This window comes from Protopterus annectens, chromosome 5.part1 (assembly GCF_019279795.1).
Source record: "Protopterus annectens isolate FY-2018-M chromosome 5.part1, PAN1.0, whole genome shotgun sequence".
NCBI classification, from domain to species: domain Eukaryota; kingdom Metazoa; phylum Chordata; order Ceratodontiformes; family Protopteridae; genus Protopterus; species Protopterus annectens.
Genome location: NC_056736.1, coordinates 308,542,397 through 308,567,033, shown reverse-complemented (window position 1 = coordinate 308,567,033; position 24,637 = coordinate 308,542,397). Strand labels below are relative to the sequence as shown.

The 24,637-nt window shown below is 39.6% G+C and overlaps 1 protein-coding gene across 2 annotated transcripts in view; it reads right to left on the bottom strand.

The window, feature by feature from the left end:
- UGGT2 (UDP-glucose glycoprotein glucosyltransferase 2) overlaps positions 1 to 24,637 on the bottom strand; it is a 4,352,373-nt gene that overhangs the window by 1,208,728 nt on the left and 3,119,008 nt on the right. For both annotated transcript variants that reach the window (XM_044072987.1, XM_044072988.1), the window contains exon 31: positions 7,992 to 8,076. In XM_044072987.1, the coding sequence (XP_043928922.1) occupies positions 7,992 to 8,076 (85 nt within the window). The remainder of the gene's footprint in view (positions 1 to 7,991; positions 8,077 to 24,637) is intronic.

The window sequence follows — 24,637 nt, the reverse complement described above, 5'->3', positions numbered from 1 at the left end:
TGGGCAGGGACACGAAGCACTGGTTGGACGGAGAGGGTATTGGAGGTTTTAGCTTGCCTACTAGGCTGAGATCTGGACCCTATAGCTGTGCCAGTGGGGAGTCTTATTGGGAACCTGGAGAGCAAGGGAGAGACCAGCCCCAGAATGACTGTGATCTCTGTGTGCTCTTAAGGGAAATTGCACTTTACTGTGTGCATTTGTTATCCTTTCCTCCTATATGAGATGCCCCCTCACTGGTGTTAGTGGAGAGGATTGAGGCTCTTTGATTGCTGGGCCAGGGCACGGGTGTCACAGATGCACTGCTACGTAATGTGACTCTATCCTTAAGTATGAAAGATCAAGTAGGGAGATTTAGATGACAATGCTTAAAGTTCTGAAATTCTTCTAGCAGAGGTAATGGCCACTAGAAAGATAGTTTTCCAGGTCAGGAACTTAAGATCGCATTTATCCTCTGGTTCAAAGTGGGAATGAAATAAGGCCTACAGTACTAAGTTCAAATACCATGCTGGAGTAGGATCTATATATGGAGGTCTCAGCAGGAGAGTGCCTCTCAAAAATGCTTTACAAAGTTTAAAAGAGCCCACAAAAGAATGATCAAACTCATTATGAAAGTTAGAGATTGCTAGCTGAACTTTAATCATTAAAAAGCTAGCTCCCTCATTAAAAATTGTTGCCAAAATTTCAAGTATACTATGTACAGGAGCTGAGAAGGGGTCAATGTGTTTTAGTTGCGCCCAGCAGATGAACCATTTCCATTTACTTGTGTAAAGTTTTCTTGTATAAGGTTTATGGGAAGATAAAAGAATATGATGGATGGGAGAAGACAGCATTGGTTGTCTGGATATTAATGGAACTGGAGAAACCACGTTGCCAGCTTGAGGTTTGAGATATCCAGATGAATCATACTTGTCGGGTGAGACAGGAGGTCTGGAATCAGATCCAGAATCCAAGGTTGGTAAAGCAGATGAGGCCAAAGAAAGAGGAAACAAATCTGTCAAGGGCAGTAAGGTGCAATGAAGATAACTTTGCTCTTCAACCTGACAGCTTTCTGTAGGAATTTTCAAATTAGGGAAATTGACAGGTATGTATAAAGTACCCCAGATGAGCCATTCGTGGAGTAGCACCTCCCATGGTGATTCCCCCAGAGGGGGGATTAAGGCAAAGTTGCAGCTGCATTTGTTGTTTAGGGAAGAAGCAAAAAGATTGCAGCAAGGCTGTCCCCATTGATGGAAAACCATTTTAATAAACAAAACACTCAGCGTCAAAGTGAAGCCAAAAAAATAAAACCAGCAACCAGACAAATGCTTAACTGACAGCTACCCACACTGAAATCAATGCTTGAAGTCTCAGGTTTTCCAAAATAACTTTCCAAAAAATAATCAGTAGATATCCACAGTTTATTAAAAAACAAAAAACAAAAGATAAGCGATGCTCCACACCGTAAAACTTGACTGAACAATTTATTTAAGACTATGATAGCGACAAAACAACAAACAGAAATACAGAGGACAAGCACTTTCAGCTATTAAAGCCTTCTTCAGATCCACATTCAAAAACCACTTCAACATAATATAAAGCTTCTATCAGCCAATGACAAATAATATGTAAATATCATGTTTTAGCCTAACCAATAAAGGTGCTTATACAAGCAACTTTATCATCCAGTGTACTTGATTATTCTAATGAACTTTACCTAATCAATAAAGGTAAAGATGTAAATCAGACTTCACTTTCCTAAATATCATTGGCTTAAGCTAGCCAATAGAAGGAAAAATGTAAATCAAACTTCTCTTCTGTATAGATCGATAGTTCACATCACATTTATATAAGAAACTACTTGCCAATATCATTTTCTAATACTTTGGTAGTTAAAATACCTATAATATGCAAAATTCACTTAATAAAAACGCACCCTTAAAAGCATATATTAAAACATAAACAAGCCTTACATTTGCTAAAATCTAAATACTTAAAATTAATGCATTGGCAGGGAATCGAACCCGAACCTCCCACATGGTAGGCGAAAACTCTACCACTAAACCATTTTGAATTATATAAATAAATAAATAATTTCAAGCAAATTAAACGACAGAGCACTGGTATAAAACAATCTTACACACATTTGATAAAGCAGTCTCTAGCTTAAATGCTTAAAATTAATGCAATGCCCAGGAATCAAACCAGGATCTCCCACATGGCAGGCAAGAATTCTACCACTAAGCCACTTTGAATTTTGTAAATAAATAAATAAATAGTTTCAGGCAAATTAAATGAAAACGTGCTAATATAGAATAATCTTAGATCACTTAATAAAAATATAGCACATAATAGAGCAATATCAGGCTTAGCAATTATTAAAAACTAAATACTTAAAACATAAGAGCTCCTTGATAAAAAACACTGACAAAACCAATAGAGGCATAAAGGTGGCTTCTTATGAATTAATTCAGTAGCTGATAAAAGCATAAGTCCTAATCTTCATTCTAGAGTCAAAGCCTATATTTAGTTCCCATTTCATAGTTCATCCATAGACACTAAAACATGATAATAGTACAATGGAAGATATAATGAGCAGAATATAAACTATGTAATTAAGAAACTATAAAGCATATTTATACTAGCTGGGCTAAGAGGTAAACTGAACAATTTTTCTATTCTTTAAAAATGGCTTGATCGGTACACTTCCATTCAGTCCTGGAGGGTGGTCGGCCCGCAGTCTCATAATCCACTTGGATTCCTCAGGTTCAGTCAGATTAACTAAATCACCTTCTCTTTCATTAGGTTTTAGCTGGGATATAATCATGAAAAGAAAATTATGACCTTCATTCCTTTTTATATGGGCAAATAGTGCATTGGTTTCTTTCTTGGTCCTTATATATGATAGATGTTTGGAAATTCTTTCTTTCATTTTCATGTTGGTTTTGCCTACATAAAAAGCAGTACAAACTGTAAAGGTAGCGATATAAATCACATTTCTACTATCACAGTTAGCACTACCAAAAAAATAAAGTACATTCCCTGTATTGGGGTGTGTAAATGATTTAGTACAATTCATTACACAGCAAGTTTTGCAAAACCCACATTTTTTGGTTCCTATGGAACTCTCTTTCTACCAGGATAAGGACCTATCCCTTCATTATAGCATAATAGTCTTTTCAAATTTTTCTTATTTTTGAATTGGAAGGTTGGACATGACCCTACTATACCTTTTATCTTGGTATCAGCAGTCATTAATTACTTACATTAATTACTGAATTAATTCATAAAAAGCCGCCTTTATGCCTCTATTGGTTTTGTCACTGTTTTTTATCAAGGAGCTCTTATGTTTTAAGTATTTAGTTTTTAATAATTGCTAAGCCTGATATTGCTCTATTATGTGCTATATTTTTATTAAGTGATCTAAGATTATTCTATATTAGCACGTTTTCATTTAATTTGCCTGAAACTATTTATTTATTTACAAAATTCAAAGTGGCTTAGTGGTAGAATTCTTGCCTGCCATGTGGGAGATCCTGGTTTGATTCCCGGGCATTGCATTAAATTTAAGCTAGAGACTGCTTTATCAAACGTGTGTAAGATTATTTTATACCAGTGCTCTTTCGTTTAATTTGCTTGAAATTATTTATTTATATAATTCAAAATGGTTTAGTGGTAGAGTTTTCGCCTAACATGTGGGAGGTTCGGGTTCGATTCCCGGCTAATGCATTCATTTTAAGTATTTAGATTTTAGCAAATGTAAGGCTTGCTTATGTTTTAATATATGCTTTTAAGGGTGCGTTTTTATTAAGTGAATTTTGCATATTATAGGTATTTTAACTACCAAAGTATTAGAAAATGATATTGGCAAGTAGGTTCTTATATAAATGCGATGTGAACTATCGATCTATACAGAAGAGAAGTTTGATTTACATTTTTACTTCTATTGGCTAGCTTAAGCCAATGATATTTAGGAAAGTGAAGTCTGATTTACATCTTTACCTTTATTGATTAGGTAAAGTTCATTAGAATAATCAAGTACACTGGATGATAAAGTTGCTTGTATAAGCACCTTTATTGGTTAGGCTAAAACATGATATTTACATATTATTTGTCATTGGCTGATAGAAGCTTTATATTATGTTGAAGTGGTTTTTGAATGTGGATCTGAGGAAGGCTTTAATAGCTGAAAGCATAGAAGCTTTATATTATGTTGAAGTGGTTTTTGAATGTGGATCTGAGGAAGGCTTTAATAGCTGAAAGTGGTTGTCCTCTGTATTTCTGTTTGTTGTTTTGTCGCTATCACAGTCTTAAATAAATTGTTCAGTCAAGTTTTACGGTGTGGAGCATCGCTTATCTTTTGTTTTTAGTTGTATTTTGCTGAGCGAGCTACATTGGAGCATCCTTCTACTGTTTTTCAGTTTATTAAAAAGTCAAGCGCTTTTGTTCCAATGAGTATAGGGACTTCTTCAGAACAAGTTCCCAAAATTACACAGGATTTAATTAGACTTCACAATCAAATTAGCTAACAGTCTCTAATCAATAGTTAAAAATTAAAACCAATTAACCAATAAAACCTACAGTGGTAAAGACACAAAACTTAAATGTATGAATTGTAAATGATGTTAAGGAATGTTTATTTACGTTCCCCCTTGCTATGGCATAAAGATGCTCATAAATTCTCTTTCTTAATTGCCTTTCCATTTTATGTATATAAAAAAATCCACATTTCGAGCATGAAATGCAAATAATACCTTTAGTTTACAGTTCTCATTCCTCAACAAAATATCAAAGGGAATATTCTGTAGGTTTCTAAAATATAGGAGCATTTTTTCCAAGATTCACACCTAGTGGTGGCTTTATGGTTAAGTTGAAGTTGAAATTTCAAGTGCTCAAAGAAAAATTTAAGATTTTTTACCCATCTTATATACAAATTGTGGGGTTTCTCCCAGTATTTCAAATAGTTCAGGATTTACCCTAAAAATCACCAAATTCCTTCAACTTCCTTTGAACCATAACCAAAAGGTATCACCATACTGTTGGTAGGATTAGTCATCAACACCCGTTTGTTACTGGGATATGGGGTGCGTAATTAATATTACTCAGTAGTGGTTTAAATCTTACCCCCATCCCTGTATCATTTCTTCAATTATTTTGAAAATTAGTTCCAATTGGTAACCCCCCTCTAAAAACATCTTTGTGATCTTACTCACTTCTAATACAAAATTAGAAATGGTGGAACACATTCTTGCAGCTCAAACTAATTGTCCTTTGAATATATTATTTTTTGCATAGTGTGGGTGGTTACTCTGGAAATCTACACAATAGTTTGAAAATTTTTGATGCAAAGAAACTGTTGTGTTTATCTTTATATAAAGTGATGTCCAAATAATCAATACTACTGTCGGAAAAAGTACTGGTAAACCTAAAATATGAGGAAGATTGATTCAGATGACATAAAAATTCTTGTATACAATGAGAATTCTCCTTCCATAATATAAATATGTCATCCAGATACCGAAAATAAGCTTCCCATTCATTTTTAAAAATTCTTTTAAAAACATATTTTGCCTCCCAGACTTATAAAACCAGACTGACATAGATGGGTGCACAACTTGCACCCATCGCTACACCTCTGGTCTGTCTAAAGAACTCACCTTCAAAGGAAAACAAATTATCTTCTAAAATAATTTCCATAACCTGCATAATGAAATTAACCATAGTGTTACTCAAATCAGTAAGTTCTCTAATTGCTTCAGAAAATAAATTTAAACCCTTCTCATGGGGTATGGACATGAATAAATTCACAATGTTAATAGTTGTGAAACATTCTTTTTTTAATTTTAGAGAGAAAGTCCCAGGTGTCTTTAAGGAGATATTCAACTGGTCTAACAGAATTCTGTATGAGCCACTCAATGTAGGCACCTAGGGAATAAGTGGCGCTGTTGTGGGCTGCTACTATCACCCTATAAGGAGGATGTAGAATATTTTTATGAACTTTGGGCATGCTTAGGGTGGTTGGAACCAATGGGCGAGGATTGTTGAGAAAGTTGTAAATATTTTCATAAATAGTCCCTTGCATAAAGGAATCTTCTAAAAATATACTTATTTTCCTGTTTGCAATGTACACCTCATTTCTTGAAACTTCTATGTGTTTCTCTGTGTCATGGAAAATGTCTAGCATTTCACCTATATAATCAAGTTTGTCTACCATGACAACCCCACCACCCTTATCCAGCCTCATTATTCTTAAATTACCACTGGTCCTTAAAATTATTCATTAATTTCCACTCATCCTGTTTTAAGTTATAATATTGATTTTTTTATTTTTTTTTTTTTGTGGTTGTTGTATAAATTTCAACAATACATATTTTTTTTCAAAAGCAGCAATCATAGGGTGAGTGGGGGGATTGAACAAGCTTTTTTCTTAAACAATGCTTGACTGAAATCGTTGTGATAGTCTTTAACAGTCTGACCACTAAACATTAACTGGAGATGCCTGGTCGGGGTGGTAATGAGCCACTCATCTAGATATGGAAACACTCGGAATCCCTGCAGTCTTAAGTGAGCCACTACTACTGCCATGCATTTGGTGCACACCCTGGGAGCTGTGGTGAGGCCAAAAGGCAGGGCTGTGAACTGAGAGTGACTGGCTCCCAGCAGGAAGCATAAACACCTTCTGAATTGTCTGTTAATTGTTGTGTAATAGTATGCATCCTGATGGTCTTTCGAGCACATCCAGTCATCCTTGCCCAGAAAGGGTAGAATGGACTGAACTGTGACCATCTGCAACTTTGCATGTTGAAATGACTTTTTCAAGTCATTGAGATCCAAAATTGGTCTTCACTCATGTTTTCTTTGGCACTAAAAAGAATCTTGAATAAGTTCTGGATTCTACCTGGTCTGGTGGGACCTCTTGGATGACTTTTTTTCTAACAGCTTTTGTATTTCTAGTGTTGCTTCTTTCCTCTGATTGGGTGGAATATTGGGAATTTTGCATACATTTGGAGCTGGAAGGGAAAAGAGAATTATATGCCCTCTGGAAATAATCCTTTGCACCCAAGTATCTCTTGTTAAATCTGGACAGGCTCTCTGGTGCAGGGATAGTTGACCCCTGACTGCCTCCAGAGGGAGACAATCAGGCCTCCTTTTCAGGAGCACTGACAGGGTCTGCCAGAAAAATAATTTCTGGACCCTTGGTTTTGCAGGCCACTCCTGCCGCATGGGCATTATCATCCATTTGAGTTCTCTCCTCTGCCACTGGGGAGCTATTTCCATGTGCATCCTGAAAAGGACCCTGTGACTTCCTGAACCACATTTTTTTCCATCCAGTTGATTCCTAGAACAGGATCTTTGATGGGTCAAAAAAAGTATGCCCACTGCAGAGAGGGTCTTTCGATCTTTTTCACAACTGGATAGTGTGTTCTTCACTTTTGGGCCAAACAACATACTGTCGTCAAAGGCAGCACTAATGAATGAGGACTTGAAAGGCTCCACCAAATCACACTAGCCTGAACCCGCCACCCTTGAAACACCCTCAGCTGCATGCAAGATAAGCGTCATTGAGGAAATCAGAAATATTTTTGTTACTGAAGATCACTTGTGTGTGATGGATAAAGGCTTGTTGCTTTGGAAAACTACCTGGATTTCAAGACTTTTTGGGAATTATTGTGACTGAGATCATCAACAAAGTTTTAAGACCACTAGTTTCTCTGTTTTTTTTTTTTTCATTTCCTGAGTTATGTTACAGACTAAAGTGTTCTGGATAATTCTGACACTCTTTTCATTTTTAGTATGCTGTTCCCCTGCTGTTGATAAGTGAAGTAAAAATACAGTCAGTAAATGGATGAGGGTTACAGAAACCACAATCATAGAGAATAAACAAGTTTACAATGTGCAACAAGTGATTTTAGAAACTTGATTTTAGTGCAAAGCAATATGTAATAACATAATGCTTGTTAATGTAAAAACATTCGGACACAAGACTTAAACATGAAATTTAGCATTTTACCTACCTGGACTTTGATGATTTTACTTTTGAAACTATTCAGTACCACAACTACATCTTCTACATTATCTGTGGAGTCTGTGCCTTCATGGCTGGATAGAATGAAAGATAATTCTGTCAATATATCACTTTTATATAAAAGTAGATTGCATTAAAATGCATCAAACATTTTCAATCATTTAAAATCAAAAGATATAAAACTTTACCTGGCAATGTAATATGCATAAAATTTGTTAAGGACTAGTCATAAAAGTTATTACCAATTCTCCATTAACTTTTTACATTTTATTTCCAAAATGACTGAGTCTATTTCACCAGTATGTGTGACTGTTAACTTAATCATATTATTTTACTGAAGATATTTAATCATAGGAGATTACTAGGCTGTTGACAAGGAGGTCATTTTAAGCCTAGCTGTTTCATCCCAATGTAATACCATAGAAATGTTAGTCAATACCCAAGACTGCATTTAGTGATGACTGCCAATGTCCAGGAGGGTTGTGGGCTCCATTTCTGGTAAGAATTTACAGTGCCCTATCCACTCATCCAAGTTCATCTTGAACAGTGTCATAGAGGTACCTGTTCCAAAGACTTGGCAAATTGGTGGGAGATAAATCTGTCCCTGCAGCATGTCATATTTAAGTTGCAGGCCATATTTAGGTTCCTGGAATGGGTAGCCCTAGTCCCATTTGATTTCCAGATATGCAGCAAGTTCATTAGGTTTGGGTCTTTGAGTGCTCTGTAGGCCAGGCATAAGTCTCCCCTAAGAAGTCTATACGATACGGAGTATAGTGACAAGGACTTTAGTTGGTCTGTGTAAGTTACACGCTGGAGCCCCATGATCTTTGTTGTTAAAAACCACTGAGGTCTCTCTAATTGCTGCAGGTGCTTAGTACGGCACATGCCAAACAGGGCTTTATACTCAATTATGGGCCAGATAAGTGCAGAGTAAATGCGGTTAAAACTTCTTTTACTCTCAAGGCGATGCCTTTACTAATCAAGTGTGCTATGTAGAAAGCCTTCCATACTACAGTAAACACGTGGTGGCCGAAGTTAAGGTCACACTCAACTTGTGATCCTAGGTCCCTTACCACTTCATGGGTATTTAGGGAATTGTTGTTGATGTGATAGTGTGAGGGGACATTATGTCGAAGGGAATGATGATGCATCTCTTTGCATTCAGTTTGAGACAGTGACTAATACACAAGTCACTGGTCTGCGTGAGACCCTCCTGGAGTATACAGACATCGTTTTGGGATTCAATGATTGCACCTAATTTGTAGTCATCTGCAAACTTGGTCAGACACAACCTCTTAGTTTTGAACTGAACTTCAGAGAAGTATATACCAAACAATAGGGGGCCCAGCACTGACCCCCGTGGCACCCCACTAGTAACAGGTCAGCTGGTTGATGTGTAGTCACCCACTTTGATAATGTGTGTCCAGTTTATGAGCCAGTTAGTAACCCAACTTACAACAAAGGGGTTTACATTCAGTTTGCTAAGTTTATAGGTAATGCCTGAATGTAGGACTGTGTCAAATGCCTTTGCCAGGACGAGGTATGCAGGGTGCACAGATGTGCCCTTGTTGATAACCTTGATTATATTTTCAAATAAATCCACCAGATTTAATAGGCAGGATCTGCCCTTCACGAAGCTGAATTGGGTAGGATCCAGGGTTTGGAGGTCACCTATGTTTTTATTTATGAGGTCCATAATGTTACATTACATGGCCTTACAGATGAGGCTGGTCAAGCTTATGGGTCTCTAATTCCCTTAGTCTTTTGCTAGACCATCTTTGCATAGGGGAATAACTGATGCTGTTCTCCATTTCACAGCGACAAAGCCTGTGGTTAGGCTATGATTGAAGAGGGTACTTAGTGATGATGCTAGATCAAGTTTTAGCCTGTTTAGAAGACAGCCTGAGATGTCGCCTGGTCCCATAGAGGCTGTGTTTTTTGCCAGGGACAAGGCTTTGAGGACCTGCTCTTCAGATATGGAGGGTGGGTTTGGGGGAAGGTTTGTTGTAAGTTAGGAGGGGATAAGGGAGTGAAATTTGCACCAAACCGATTTGCTAGCAGGTTTGCTATCTCTGTGGGGTCATTGCGTGTGATACCATTGGCCACTAGTTCTGCACATGCTTGGGTCCTACCCTTTAGGTTACATACGTAGCTGTAAAAAGCCATAAGGTTATCCTTGGGTGTACTTGCTAAGTTTCTCTCAAAAGAGCCCTTGCAGGATTTGACATGTCTTATTTGCCTGCTGAGGCAGAGGAGCGTGTTCTTCCATTGTTGGGGCCATGCCATTGTTTTCTTGAACAGCAACCTTCTGCATTTATTGTAAAATCTGTTGATGCTGGATGTCCACTATGGCAGCTTGTTTTTACTTGGGGCTCTGGCTTTAATTCTTTCTGGTATGGCCGAGTTTATACATTTATGCAAATGATTGTAAAGGGCTCGAGTGTAAGCTTCTATGTCGTTACCACTTTCAGCTTGGAGTAGGGCTTGGAATGCATTTAGAACTTCACCTAGGAGGGTACAGTTTGCCTTGGTGAAGTTTTTTTAGTCTGATTTCACCCTTTGTGAGTTCTGGTGTTAGTGCCAGCTCAAAGGTGACTGATTTGTGGTCAGTTTTAACTAATGAGGGTCCAACAGTTGCGGCAGTGCATCTATTTGACATGTTGGTGAGGACCAGATCCAGAATGTTTGTTCCCCTTGTCGGGGTATGGACAATTTGTTCAAGGGCATTAGAGTTAAAGTCAAGGAACCTTTGTGCTAGCAAGTTAGGGCTAGCGTAGGTTTCCCAGTTGATGGTGGGATAATTGAAATCCCCCATAACCAGTGTGTTCAGTAAATTCTGGATCGTCTCCTGTTTGGTCGAGTAGGCTTCATGGATGTCGTGACCCACAGAGGGGGATCTATAACTGGCTATGACTTGAATGGGGGTCTTACCCAATGTAAACCGGGCCTGGAGTAACTCGGAGGCCTTGAAGCACATTTCTGTGACTCCACAGACATCTACATCTTCCAGTGAAAGATGTGCTTCCAGGGAGTGCAGTTTCTTGGTTTAAGCTCCTAGCATTTAGCAGCATGATACTTATTTTGTTCTGATTGGTTAATTTCATGCCGGTAATGTTTTCGAGACCTTGCCTAAAAAAAGGCACTATGAGGAGGCAAGAGCCTTTGCCAGGAACCAAAAGCCTAGAGGTGCCAAGTGCAATCCGTCTCTGGCAAACTAGACAGGTTTGTTGACCATGGCTTCCAAGGCTGACAGGAACTGGATCCCCTTTGAATGACACCAATACCTGAGCCAATTATTGAAATCAATCATTTTTTGTTTATACAATGTGGCATCATTCTAGGTGAGGGTAGTATGCTGCTCAAGGTTAAGGACATACCTGCCTGGAACACATACTCAAGAGTGCTCAACCATGTCTCTCATGTAAGCCAGTGAGGTACGTCTCAGGTCATTCACACTAACATGAACTATGACACAGTCATAACAGTACTTGTTGCTGAGAGACCTGAGTGCATGCATGAGCTGACGAATAATGGCTGTCATGACTGTCTTTCCATGGAATGGAGATCTTAGGGGGGAAAAAAAGGCATCTGACAGCATTCCAGTGTCCTGGACTATAGAATGCTTACAGATAAACAAGATGCAAAACACTGATAAATTACACTGCAATTACTATGAAAAATTTGTGAAACCACTTTACAACTCAGCCATGAGAATGGGCAAATTCCTATTCCAGGTGTAAGAATCAGACAGAGAATATTGTAGGGTGATTACTTGTTACCACGGTTGTTTGCCTTGTCCTCAAATCTATTAAGTTGTTTACTTAAAAGACTAAGCTATGGGTACAGTCCGAGTTCAGGAAAACAATCTTGTCAAATAACATTTTATCCCCTTTTATGGATGCTCTAAACATAGCTCATCTAAAAACAGGTCCATGTCTAAATGTTAAAATGTTGAAATCAAAATACCTACTCACCTACATGTGTACAAAGTTGAGTTTGCCCCCTGCAGGACCCATGTTAGCACTTGTTTCAGTTTCACTAATGGGGAGTGATAATTGTTTGCTGACTGTGCATTGCATGTGCAATGTATGTATGTAATGCATGCTATTAGTATTTTGAGTTCAACACTATAAAATTTCAACATCTTGTCATTTCAGGATTTTGTATTTGGTACTATGACTTTCAGTATACCACTATTTAATAAGCTGACATCTATTCCAAAAACAAACTAATGTGAAACTATGAGTAATCATAACATTTCAGATGATAGAGAAACGATGTCTGTTTTTAACAAATGTGCAAAATCACCATTTATAGTAGAAAAAAACTAAAGCAGCAATAACATACTAATCAGGAAGACGAATGTGACATAAAAGAATTGGAAAACAGTAAGTATATATTTATTTGAGAATAAACAAGCAGCAAAATGGCATGTACAAATGACAACAGAGCTTAGCATGGAATATATTAGAAGACTAAAACAAACTACTACTACTTTGACAGCTAGAAAAAGTGAAGGAATGAATGAACTTCTCACTGTTCTAACTTACAGTTTTGGTTCAACTGGCCCAAGAAATGATGGATCATTTGGCAGGAAAACAAGAAATCTACTTTACGCCTATCAAATCATGCATAAAATAAAATAGAGCTTGACAATACTGCATCCTCCACACACAGGTATTATAAGATATATATATATATATATATATATATATATATATATATATATATATATATATATATATATATATATAGAGGTCCACTTTTAAATCCTGAAATACCAAAATCTTGAGTTTTGAGATACCGAACTCAAAACATCGATATTTCGGTATCTCGGAATTTAAAAGTGGAAAAAAAATAAAGACAGCTAAAATAAAGTGTTTGCAGGGGGGCAAGCCCCCCTGCATCCCCCCACACCCCTCTACTTAAATATACCAACTCCAAGATCACGCCATAGTGAAGAGAACGGTAATGCTCCACTTACCGTTCTCTTCACTGTAGCGTGATCTCGGAGTTGGTATATTTAAGTAGGGGGGTGGGGGTGCAGGGGTGCTTGCTCCCCTGCAAACACTTTATTTTAGTTAATTTGTTTTTTATCCACTTTTAAATTTCGAGAAACCGAAATCTCGATGTTTTGGGTTCGGTATCTCAAAATTCGAGATTTTGGTATTTCGGGATTTAAAAGTGGTCCCATATATATGTATGTATGAGTGTGTGTGTATGTGTATGTATGTATGTATATATATATATATATATATATATATATATATATATATATATATATATATATATATATATATATATATATATATACACACACACACACACACAAGACCGGGAAAGTCCGACTAGGACAGAGCCTGTTTTCAGTGGAGACTGGGGAGAAACACTCCAGACGCATGTCTTTAGAATGTGGGAGGAAACTGGAGGAAACCCAAGAGATGCACAGAAAGCATCCCATCCTAGAATCGAACTGGAGAATCTCTTGCTGTGAGGTGACAATTAACCTCTGCACCACTGGGCATATATACATACATGGAGCACTGAAGATAGCAGAGGTACCAGTCTTGGGAAACAGCATTGTTTATTATAGAAAAGAACTTAAAAATTCAGATTCTTCACTAGCAAGTCTTATGACTATCAAAAATTCACAGCAAGTACCTTCAAACCAGTACTATGCTTCTGGTTTACAGTCTCTTTAAGTAAGTCTCTTTCTCTTTTTCTCAGTAGTTTATGACTCCATTTACAGGAACACACTCTGGGTTCCTCCTGGTGTTTTCCTTCGGTTATTTATTTATTGACATTTGTTTACTGGAAAATTCCAGCTGGGCACAGACACCCATTTTCAGTGGAGGCCCACATAGAAAAGCTCCAAGGTATCATATTTAAAGCAATCAATATTTACAATAAAGTTTATAATGCAGTTTCAGTGAATACATATCATAACAGTTAGTATAATAAAATTTGTATTGATATCAAAACACATTTCATTGACATGCCTTGTCTGAGACTTTACAGATAGAAGTGGGATATATAAGATAGGTAGGAGTAATTTAAGAAATACAATAGAGTGAGGTATTCAAGGAAATAAGCAAGTTTGAGTGATAACAGAAAAGCAGTGATAGAATATTAATTTGGTTGTCCTAATCAGTAGTAGTTGTAGTAGTTTACAAGTACAATAAAGTGAGATAATAGTAGGGCATAAGCAGGTTAAGTGATTTAGTGTTTTAAAGTGAGGTATAAGAAATCCGATGGAGGGTGTTATAGACCTATGTCCCAGATGAGAAGCAGGGACAAAGCCAGGAGGCAGAAAAGTAATGAGTCAGTAATGATTTGAAAAGATGAAGGTGTGTGACAGACCTGACTGATGTAGGAATTTTGGGTCTATATTAGAACATCAAAGTTTCAAAACTTCGAATGTTCTAATTTCGACCCCTATTCAGCGAAAGCTGAAAACATCGAACATACAGATCAGCGAATTTTTTCCTAGGGAAAAAATTTGCTGTTCCAAAACACATACACACAACACAAACACATCAAACAAACAGCAATCCACACACACACACCTAACCCCACACTAAACTATACATATACCACTAACTATCCACTTACCTTAACCCAAACCCTAACCCTAAGGTCCGTCACTATCGCACACTTACCTGACCCACGCCCTAACCCTAACTCATCTAACTCGCCCTAACCCTCACATCCACACAATTGCACACATACCTAACCTTAACTAACCTAACCCGCACTCAATCACACACTTACCTGAACCCGACCCGTAACTTTCCACCACAGCGCTGAAAATACCGAAGCAACAGAAACGGACAACCAAATTCTTTCCCTAGGAAAAAATTTGGTTTTCTGTTGCTTCGATATTCGATATTTTGAGCTTTCGCTGAATAGGGGTCGATATTAGAACATTCGAAGTTTTGAAACTTCAATGTTCTAATATAGACCCAGGAATTTTATACCAAGTTCTAGCTACACTACTGGAATGGAGACTGACTCCAACAGCCCTTTGTAGTATGTAGATGGTAAGCGGTTGCTTATTATTTCAACACAGGGAACGATCTGGACAACAGTATTGGAGCAGGGTTCTAACTGCTGCGCAGGCGGATGGGGTAGTGATGATTTTATTAGTTAAGGTGAGCTGAGTATAAGAGGAGTTGAGGAAGCTACATCCAGTTGAGAGTTTTTAGTGCTAAACCTTGGTGGTTCTGGTAAGGTTTGTTGCAAGCGAATCTGGCAACTTTGTTATAGCACTGTTCAAGTTTAGAATTAAGTGAGGCTTGTATATTGGTCATGATGGGGCTCCATATAGGAGAAAGGGTAAGAGGCAGCTACAGTTACACTGGTAGAATCTCTAAGGAATTTCTTTACTCTATGTAGGATGTTAGTTTTTGATGGGTCTTCTTCATGCTGTTGTGGATATGTAAATCAAACTTAAGCTTATCATCAATTTTTATGCCAAGTAGTTTTGTATGTGGGGTAACTTCAATCATGATATTATTTAAGGAAGAAATTTAAATTTTTTTTTTTCAGGGAAATGGGATTTTGGAAAAAAGGGAAGCAATTTAGTTTTTTTGGGATTTAGTAGCAGGTGATTATCCATAGCCAATTTTCGAAAGAGTTAAAGGCTTCTTGAATAATTCTCCGAGAATGTATTAAGTTGCCAGAAATGCATATTAGAGTAGAATCATTAGCGTTCTTTATGAGGGAAGCTTGCTGAGAGGATTTATGTAAATAGTTAGGGAATACATTAACAAGTACAGGGTTAAGAATAGAGTCCTGTGGCACACGATTACTGACAGGAAGCAAGGGAGAAAAAGTGAAGAACCATTTCACATACTGATATCTATCTGTTAAGTAGTTAAGTCATAAGAGTGTGGGTTGTGATAGACCAACGGAAGACAGTAGGTAGAGGAGTTTTGGTGAGAGACTACATCAAAAGCTTTAGACAGATGAAGAAATACAGTGGAAACAAGTTTACTTTAATCTCTGGCTTTGTTAATAGTATCAGTAAAAGTTATTAAGGCCATGGTAGTGCTATGTGCTATGTGGGGTCTGGAGCTTTTCCTGAAAAATATGTTGAAGAAGTGGTCTGTAAATGCAGTTCTCCAGATTTTTTGACAAAGGGGATAATATGGAAATAGGTCTGAAATTGGTTATATCAGATGAGATTCCTCCTTTATGAAGGGAGATGATTTTTTTTCCATAGAGAAGAAATGTATGACTTCTTGATAGAGCTGTATATTAGAAGGGTCGTAGGTTAGGCTATGTATTTTGCTGGGAAATTATCTGCTGAAGAGGAGAGGATTTCAGTACACATAGCACCAATTTGATGTCATAGGTTGGGATGGGTTTTAGGGTGAAATAGGGATGTTTGCTTTTGCTGTCTATGGAAAGTGCATGTCAGGATTGTTAGGAGGAAAATCTTTAGTAAGGGCTTTAATGCTTTTTATAAAATGTATGTTTATTTGAGCAGCTATTTCAGAGAAGAGTGTTATTTGGGGCATGATTAGGAGTAGTGGATGTTCCAGGGTAAAGTACATTATTAATAGAAGAACAGAATTTTTTTAGGGTTGGAAGATTGATTTAGTAAGGGGCTACTGAAGTAGATTTTCTTGTCTGGGATAAGTTGTCTTTTAGTACGGTTATGTAGTTCTTTAAAGTGTTGTAGATTTTGGGGAGATCTACATTTTAACCATTCTTTCAAAGCTCTGTTTCATACAATATTTGCCTGCTTTCAGTGGATGACCAGTGAGTATGTTTATTCTTTCTTCTTTTTGTTTTACTTGGAGACAGACTATTGAGGGTTGAGGGTTTTCAGGAAAAGGGACTTACACTTGTGTACAGCTTCATCAAGTGGAATATTTTTCAGGATAGACCAGTTAAAGCAGCTTAGAATTCTGTTAAATGCATCAGGGTTAAAATTAATTAGGTTACAGGAAGTTCTAAGTGTTGTTTGACATGATGGGTACAGAGTCTGTTTGCATATACAGGGAGATGATTGCTGAGGGAATCAGAGATGGTGCCACTGGGAAATACTTAGTGGAATCGACACCAGTATCGGGTCGAGAACTGAGCCACTGTTTTTGGGATATTTATAATGTCTGGGGGAGGAAATGAGTTGAGTCAATCCAAATAGGTTTAGGCCAGCTGATGGATATTTTGTGCAGATAATCTGCCAACAGAGATTAACTTCACCTAGGATTATCTTTTCATTAGAAACTGCATACGAGATCCAACTTAGGATGTTTTCTAGGGTTGTAGCATTATTACCTGGGGGAAATATAGAGTACTTTAATACATAGTTGCTTATGGTTATTTAGTTTAAAATGGGAAATGAGGAGTCAGCATTATGGAGGCTTATTGTAGGGTAGGATTTCAAGATAGTCAGGGTACAGTAAGCTACTCCACCACCTTTTTTTTTTCCCAGAGTCAAGTACATGGGGTTTTAGCCATGTTTCGGTTACGGCAAGAATATCTGGTGTATTGTGTGACAACCGAGCATGGAATTCTGAAATTTTATTACAAATGCTAAGCATATTTAGGGAAATTAATTTAAGCTCTTTGGGTGAGGTTCAGACAGGTGGGTTGGGTTTGGATGGTTTTGGTGATAGTGGTGTAGTCCCTGTTTTGGAAGGAAATGGGTGGGCTAAGTATGAGGGGTTGGCTTGGGATGATTTTTGGAGGCAACTGGGGAGTCAGGATGGGAAGAGGGGCTGGGGATGGGGTGAATATGTGAATATCCCCCAGAGTAGTAAGAGAAAATGGGTATGTCTGATAAGCTTGTTTTGGTTTAACTGTAGCAGTTAGTTTTATTTTGGTGTGGTACATGTAAGAATTTAGTATCCGCGGTGGTGGTGCTGCGGTAGTGTTGTCGCCTCACAGTAAGACGCTGTCCAGTTTGACTCTCAGCTAGAGCGTCTTCTGTGTGGAGACATGCGTGAATGGGCATAATGCGTCAGGGCTGGTAACTCGGCTTGTAAAAATCAACTACCAATTATCAGCGGACCGGAGTTCCGCTGTGGCGACCCCTAACCGGAAAAAGCCGAAAGACACAACAACAACAACATGTAAGAATTTAGAATTAGAATTTGAAGTAAAGATTGGGTGAGTCTACTGGAAGCAATAAGTAGTGAAGTAGGGTGACATGAATGGTTACAGGTGGCGCACATAGTGGGAGTAATGTGTACAAGACTGAGTGACGTATGGTAAGTTGCAAGGTGATAAAACAGGAAGAGTAAGGCTGCAGTAATATTTAAGAGAAGCACTGTATGTAGCTTTGTAGAGAGAGATGTCAGAGAAAGAGGAGCTGAAACATTGGGATTATGAATAAAGGAGGGTTAGGAGTGGATAGCTGAGTGAGTGGGATGGGGTAATTTGTTATCATTGTGGTTAGTTAGTAAATATAAGAGAGGAGAGGAAAGAAAGTTAAAGTGCTTAAATACTGACTGATGGTTTAGGAATTGTGTGTGCATTCTTGTGCCCAGGATATGTCTATATTTATGTGTATGCCTTTAAGAGGGGTTGGAAGTTGGTGGAGAACAGTCCTATAAATGTAATGCCATGAGGGGTGGCTGGGAAATCAGAGATGGGAAGGAAGTGTAGTGTGGAACAGTTGCAGAAACAACAGAAGGAGTTTTTACATGTTAAGCTGTCACAGAACAATGTTATGTAGTACAAAATCTAGCTACAAGATCCTTTTTCCACACTTAAACAATAAATATTGTTTCATACCAACATCTGACACAGGTTTTACCTGCCAAGACTGTTCAGTTCTATATATGATCTCATGGCATAACAATCTTTCTACTTATATAAAAAAAGTTATGTTCTTACCACAAAGTTCCATCTGTACTGTTCATCTTCATTCATTCATTACTGATGGGTGTCAGTTCTGTCCTCGGAACAGTCAGCCTTGTAACAAGCTCGTGACAGCCAAAAAACTCTTGAGCTAAGCTTTTACCCACAATGCCCTTCTCCCTGTCACCTCAGTTCGAGCTTGCCTGTTATAAGTAAAGCAGAGACTGTCTCTCAGCAGGAAACCCTAAAGCAGGAGTAGGAGGGGGAAGGAGGGTGGGACATAATGAATGAATGAGGATGAACAACACAGACGGAACATTATGGTAAGAACATAACTTCTTTATCTGAAGTTGTTAATCTTTATTCATTCCTTACTGATGGGACAGAGTAACTAGCTACTTTTAGTCCTGGGAGGCATTTATGGAAGGATGTTCCTGAGCACCACTGAACCAAAAGACGCTCTTCCCCTGGAGGCCAAATCCAATTTGAAATGAGTGATAAAGGTATGAGGGGTAGCCCAAGTTGCAGCTGCACAAAAATCATTCAATGAAGCCTTTGCATGAAAAGCAACAGAAGTTTCTACTGATCTGGTAGAATGTGCTCTGACTTTGCTTAGTACAGGAATATTATTTCATTGGTAAATCAAGGAAATACAGTTTCTCAGCCATTTGGACAAGGTTAATTTTGAGACAGGATTTCTCAGTTTCGGGCCTGAATAGGACACAAATAGCTGATCTGATTTACGTACTTACTTCGCTCTCTCCAGGTAAAAACATAACTGTCTATGAGCATCCAACTAATGAAGACAGTACTCTCCTTTGTTTTAATAGTTGCGGAAAAAGACTGGAAGGTCAATCACTTGGTTAACTGTCAAGTCTGAGATAATCCTGAGCAGAAAGGAAGGACTGCTCCGGAGTGATACTCTGTCTTTATGAAATACTATGTAAGGGTGTTTTAATACACAGAGCCTGAAGCTCTGAAATGTGTCTGACTGATGTGACAGCTAACAAAAATAGGGATTTCCAGGGCAGGTTCAAAAGGTGAATGTGTCAGGGGATTGAAGTTCTAGTGTTAAATTCCAAGGTTCGATGGGTTCCCTAAAGGGTGGTCTAATATGTAAGACACCTTTTAAGAAAGTTTTGCAGAGACAATGGGAAATTAGGGATGAGTCTCGAAACCCATTATGGAAATTTGAGATAGCAGCCTAGTGTACTCGAATGGTTGAGGCTGCTGCTCCTGAATGAAGAAGACCTATTAAATAATCCAAAACCACACTAGCAGGAGCTGAGCAAGGGTTTAATTGTCTTTGACGGGACCAAAAAAGGAACCTTTTCCATTTGCTGAGATAGATTTTCCTGGTGGATGGTTTATGTGAAGCCAGAAGGATATTACACACTGGGGAGGTAAGGTTATTCTGCCTGGCGATCACCAGAAGTGGAAAAACCAAGCTGCCATCTTGAGACTGGAGGTGTTTAGGTGAGACAACCCTTGTGAGTGCAAGATCAGTTCTGGGGTTGGATCCAGAATCCATGGATGATCTACTAGGTGAGGCCAAAGGAAGGGAAACCAAACTTGTTGTGGTCAGTAAGGAGCAATGAGGATTATTTTGCTTCTCAAATGAAGGACTTTCTTTAGAAACTGGGGGATCGGGGGAAAGGGAGGGAAGGCATACAGAAGTCCCGTGGGCTAATTGTGAATTAGAGTGTCCCTCATGAGTCAGTAGGATGCATCTGCTCAGCTTGTCTGCCATCACATTGGAACTCCTGGGAATATGCGTTACAATAAGAAAGCGGTTGGAAGCTATCGCCCATTGCCAAATTCTAATGGTTTCTCGACACAACGGGTAGGAGTGGGTTCCCTCTTATTTGCTGATGTACCAGACTAATGACATGTTGTCTGAATGAATAGCAATAGTCCCTGATGAAAGAATGGTTTGAAATGCTTGCAACGCTAGAAGCACCAACCTCAGTTCTAGGACACTGATATGCAGATGGGCCTATATGTCTGACCAAGTGCCCTGGACTGTCTTCCCCTAGTAAAGCCCCCCCCCACCCTATCAGGGAAGCGTTTGTAGTCACTGTGGCCCTGGGCTGTTGCGGGTAAAAGGGTTGACTCCACTGTAGTCTTTCTGGCTTCATCCAACACATTAAATCCTGCCTGCATCGCTGAGTTATCTGTATTTGAAAGGACAAGGGATGTTGTAAGGGGTACCACTGAGTTAGAAGGAGACATTGGGAATTCTCATGTGTAATCTTGCAGAGAGCACTATGGTAATAGACGCAACCATGGAACCCAAGAGTTGAAGCACTGTTCGAGCTGGAACTAGATTTTGACAGAGTATCACCCGTATTTGGGATCTTATCCTGTGTAGTCTGTGGTCCAGGAGAGAAACTAGGTGAGCATTTGTGTTGAAAATTGCCCTGAAAAATTCTAAGGAATGAGAGGGAATCAGGTTGCACTTTCCCAGGTTTACTGAGATTCCCAGCGATTCTGCTAGATCGAGTGTATAGTCTAGAGCTATCTCCAGTAGACGCTTGGTGGGGGTGGTCAGGAGCCAATCATCTGGATAAGGAAACACCTGGAATTCTTGAAGTCTCAAGTGAGTTGTTACCACTGCCATGTACTTGGTGAACACTCTAGGGGCTGTAGAGAGTCTGAAGGGCAGCACGCGGAATTGAAAGTTATCGGCCCCTAGCCATAAGTGAAGAAATCTTCTGGAGCACTTGTCCATTTTTATGTGGAAATACGCATCCTGAAGATCTATTGAGCACATCCAATCGTCTTTCTCCAAGAAAGGGAGGATAGACTGAATCGTGACCATTCAGAATTTTTCCTGTTTGACAAATTTGTTTAGGATGTTGAGATCCAGAAATGGTCTCCAGTCCCCTGTCTTCTTTGGCACTAAAAAGAATCTTGAGTAGAATCCAGATCCTATCTGGTCTGTTGGGACTGTCTGGATGACTCTTTTTTGAAGCAGTTTTTGAATTTATAGCATTGCTGTTTCCCTTTGACTGGGTGGAATGTCGGAAATATGACTTGGTGACCTTGAGTAAAGACTGAATGGGACGTGGTATACTCTGGTTATGATCCATTGCACCCGTAGATCTGTTATTGTTAGCCAGACAGAAAGGTGCAAGGAAAAACATCCCCCAACTGCGTCCAGAGGAAAGCAGTCGGGCCGCTCCACAGGAATGCTGACAGGGTTGCCCAGAGAAAGAATCTGTGGAGCCCTGGTTACGCAGACCCCCAATGCCCCTGTAGGGATGCCTTCCGGATGAGTTACCCCCTCTGCCCTGGGGAGTATACTCACCATGTGTGTCACTGAAAGGACCCTGTGATTTCTTGTGCCACATCTTTACGCTCCTCTGGTTCCTAGAGTATGGATACTGAGGAGTGTAAAAACATACGGTCACGGCACACATGTTCTTACCATCCTTCTCACACTTGGCCAATCTGTCTTCCACTTTCAGGCCAAACAAGGAAGAGGCCTCAACTGGAGCATTAAAGAAGAAAGACTTAAAAAAGAGTCCGCAACTGTGAGGCAACTATCACGGACCTCATCAGAAACTGCTCCTGCTAAGGTTTCGGAGAGTTAGGCAACTAAATCTCTCTGAAGCCTGGTGAAGTGTGCCAGATAATTCAAAGACCTAACACCACAGGTCGATAATGCAACAACTCGTTTCCCTAATCTGTCCACCACCCGAGACTCCCTGTTTGGGGAGTGAACAGTTTGGCTCTCCTCGGCCAGTATCTTTTTCGTGGTAGCCGCCACCACCATAGCATCTACTGGAAGAACCTTAGACCAGTGAGGGTGCTGCTCAGGAGGAGATAACATTTTGTCAAGCCTCCGTGGGATTGGTTCACTGGTGTAAGGACTCTTCCAAGCGCACTGCACAATGAGCTGAACTAGGTCATCTGCAGGCAGGGTCACCCAGGAAGTAGAGGGTCAAGCATGAAAAGCCTGCAGGAACACGGACTCCTCACAGGAGGGATTGGTCACCCCCCTGTTTCAGTATTTCAAGGATATCTCCAAATAAAACATCATCAGGGGGTGACCGTGGGGAAACCTCCCCTTCATCGCAGTCTGTGTCCTTGGTTAAAGACTTCTCAGGGGAATCCACATGCTTCCTCTTGCATGGTACCTCTTCAGTGGGAGCTTCTGAAGAAGACTCCGAAGAAGGGGTACCCTGCAGTAGGATATCCTGAGGCTCTTGTGCTCGATGGCCTGAAGCAGTGGCTTGTGTTAGCTGCAGCTCAGAGGAAGGACATATCTGGGGTTCCGGCGCCAAAGGCTTGCCTGCACAGACAAGGGCCCTCTCCATTGCTTGGAAAGCTGGCCCACTCAAAGAGGGATGGAAGCCTGGAACAGAGAAGGACAACCTCGGAACCAGGGACACACCCTGCTCCGAAGAACCCACTCCCAAGGACGGAGCCTCAAGGGGACTCGGTATCAACAGTGCTCCTGGGATTGTTACAGATGGCACCATAGAAAGACTCGAAGCTGTACCAAGGAGTCCGCAGTCCAGTTCTGAACCTGAAGATGGCCCGGCTCTGAATGAGTCGAAGGCCAAAGAGAGCACTCCGGGGCAACAACGATGAGATCCACTAGTGGCACTGAAGAAGTGGGAACCGAGAAGGGCATCAGTGCCGAATACTTCGAAGATGGCAAGGAGGTCAAAGGAGGAGAGTAAGCTGGAGTCCATGAAGATAAATTCCCAAGTTCAAAGGGGAATGGTGTCTTAGAAGGTGTAGCAATAGCTCTGGCCATCAGCAGCTGGTCCAAAAGATGCACCACATCAAGTTCCAAAAGTCTCCTGGTTGATCTTGTGGATATCCCAGACAGTGACTCTGGCCATTCTAAAAAAGGGCTAAATTGCTGGCCAAGAAAAGGATCTACTGAAGGGGAGTACTGGGTCCGTGCAGCATGGTCTAATGACACCAATGTCTCGAGTTTAGAGACTTGTGTGACAGAGGTGTCTAAACTTGCAGACACTGTGGGTAAGCTTGGTGCTGTGGAGGTAACAGGTGCCGTAATCGGTGTGGATGTCAAAATTTGTAGTTTTGGCAGGCTTGGTGCTGTAGACATAGAAATAGTCATGCCGAACTAGGCACTGAAGATAGAGTGATTGTAGATGGTACCAAAGACAGTGCCGAAGAAACTGGTTTCGACTCTGGAGCCGAAGAAGTCATTTTTGGGAGGGTGAAGAAGGAACCGAATGCAGTCTCTTTTTATGTTCTCTGTGCTCTTTCTTGGAAAGTGGTGAGCCTTACAACAGAGATAACATCTGAGAAGCGCATCTTAAGGAGGCCATTCAAAATCAATTTGTTTCTTCTCTCATTAAGAGTTCGGGGAACTGAACCCCAGACAAATAGAGCAAGGAGACTGTACAGAAAGATGGGGGACTCCCAAACAATATACACAGAAAGCACGGGTATCACTATTAGGCATTTTGCAACTACACTTGTTGCACTGTTTAAAGCCCGATGCCACTTTTTTCTCAGACATCCTATCAAAAATACAAAAATCCAAGGATACAGAAAAGGTAAAAAGGAAAGATTTTTTTTTTTTAGAGAAGGGAAATGAAGAGAAGGAAGGAAATACCAGCAATGGTACTGAAGATTACCGCAGAGCGTAAAGGGAAAGGGCCATACCAACAATGGTACTAGAGATTACCGACAGGTATTGAGGGATAAAAGCAAAAAGGGATACTTAAGAGTGGGCAAAAAACTAGCAATAGATTAAGTAAAGAAGCTTGGAGTGAAAATTAAGGTTAACAAATACAAGAAAACACTTTTATATTCAAAAAGACTAAGTACTTA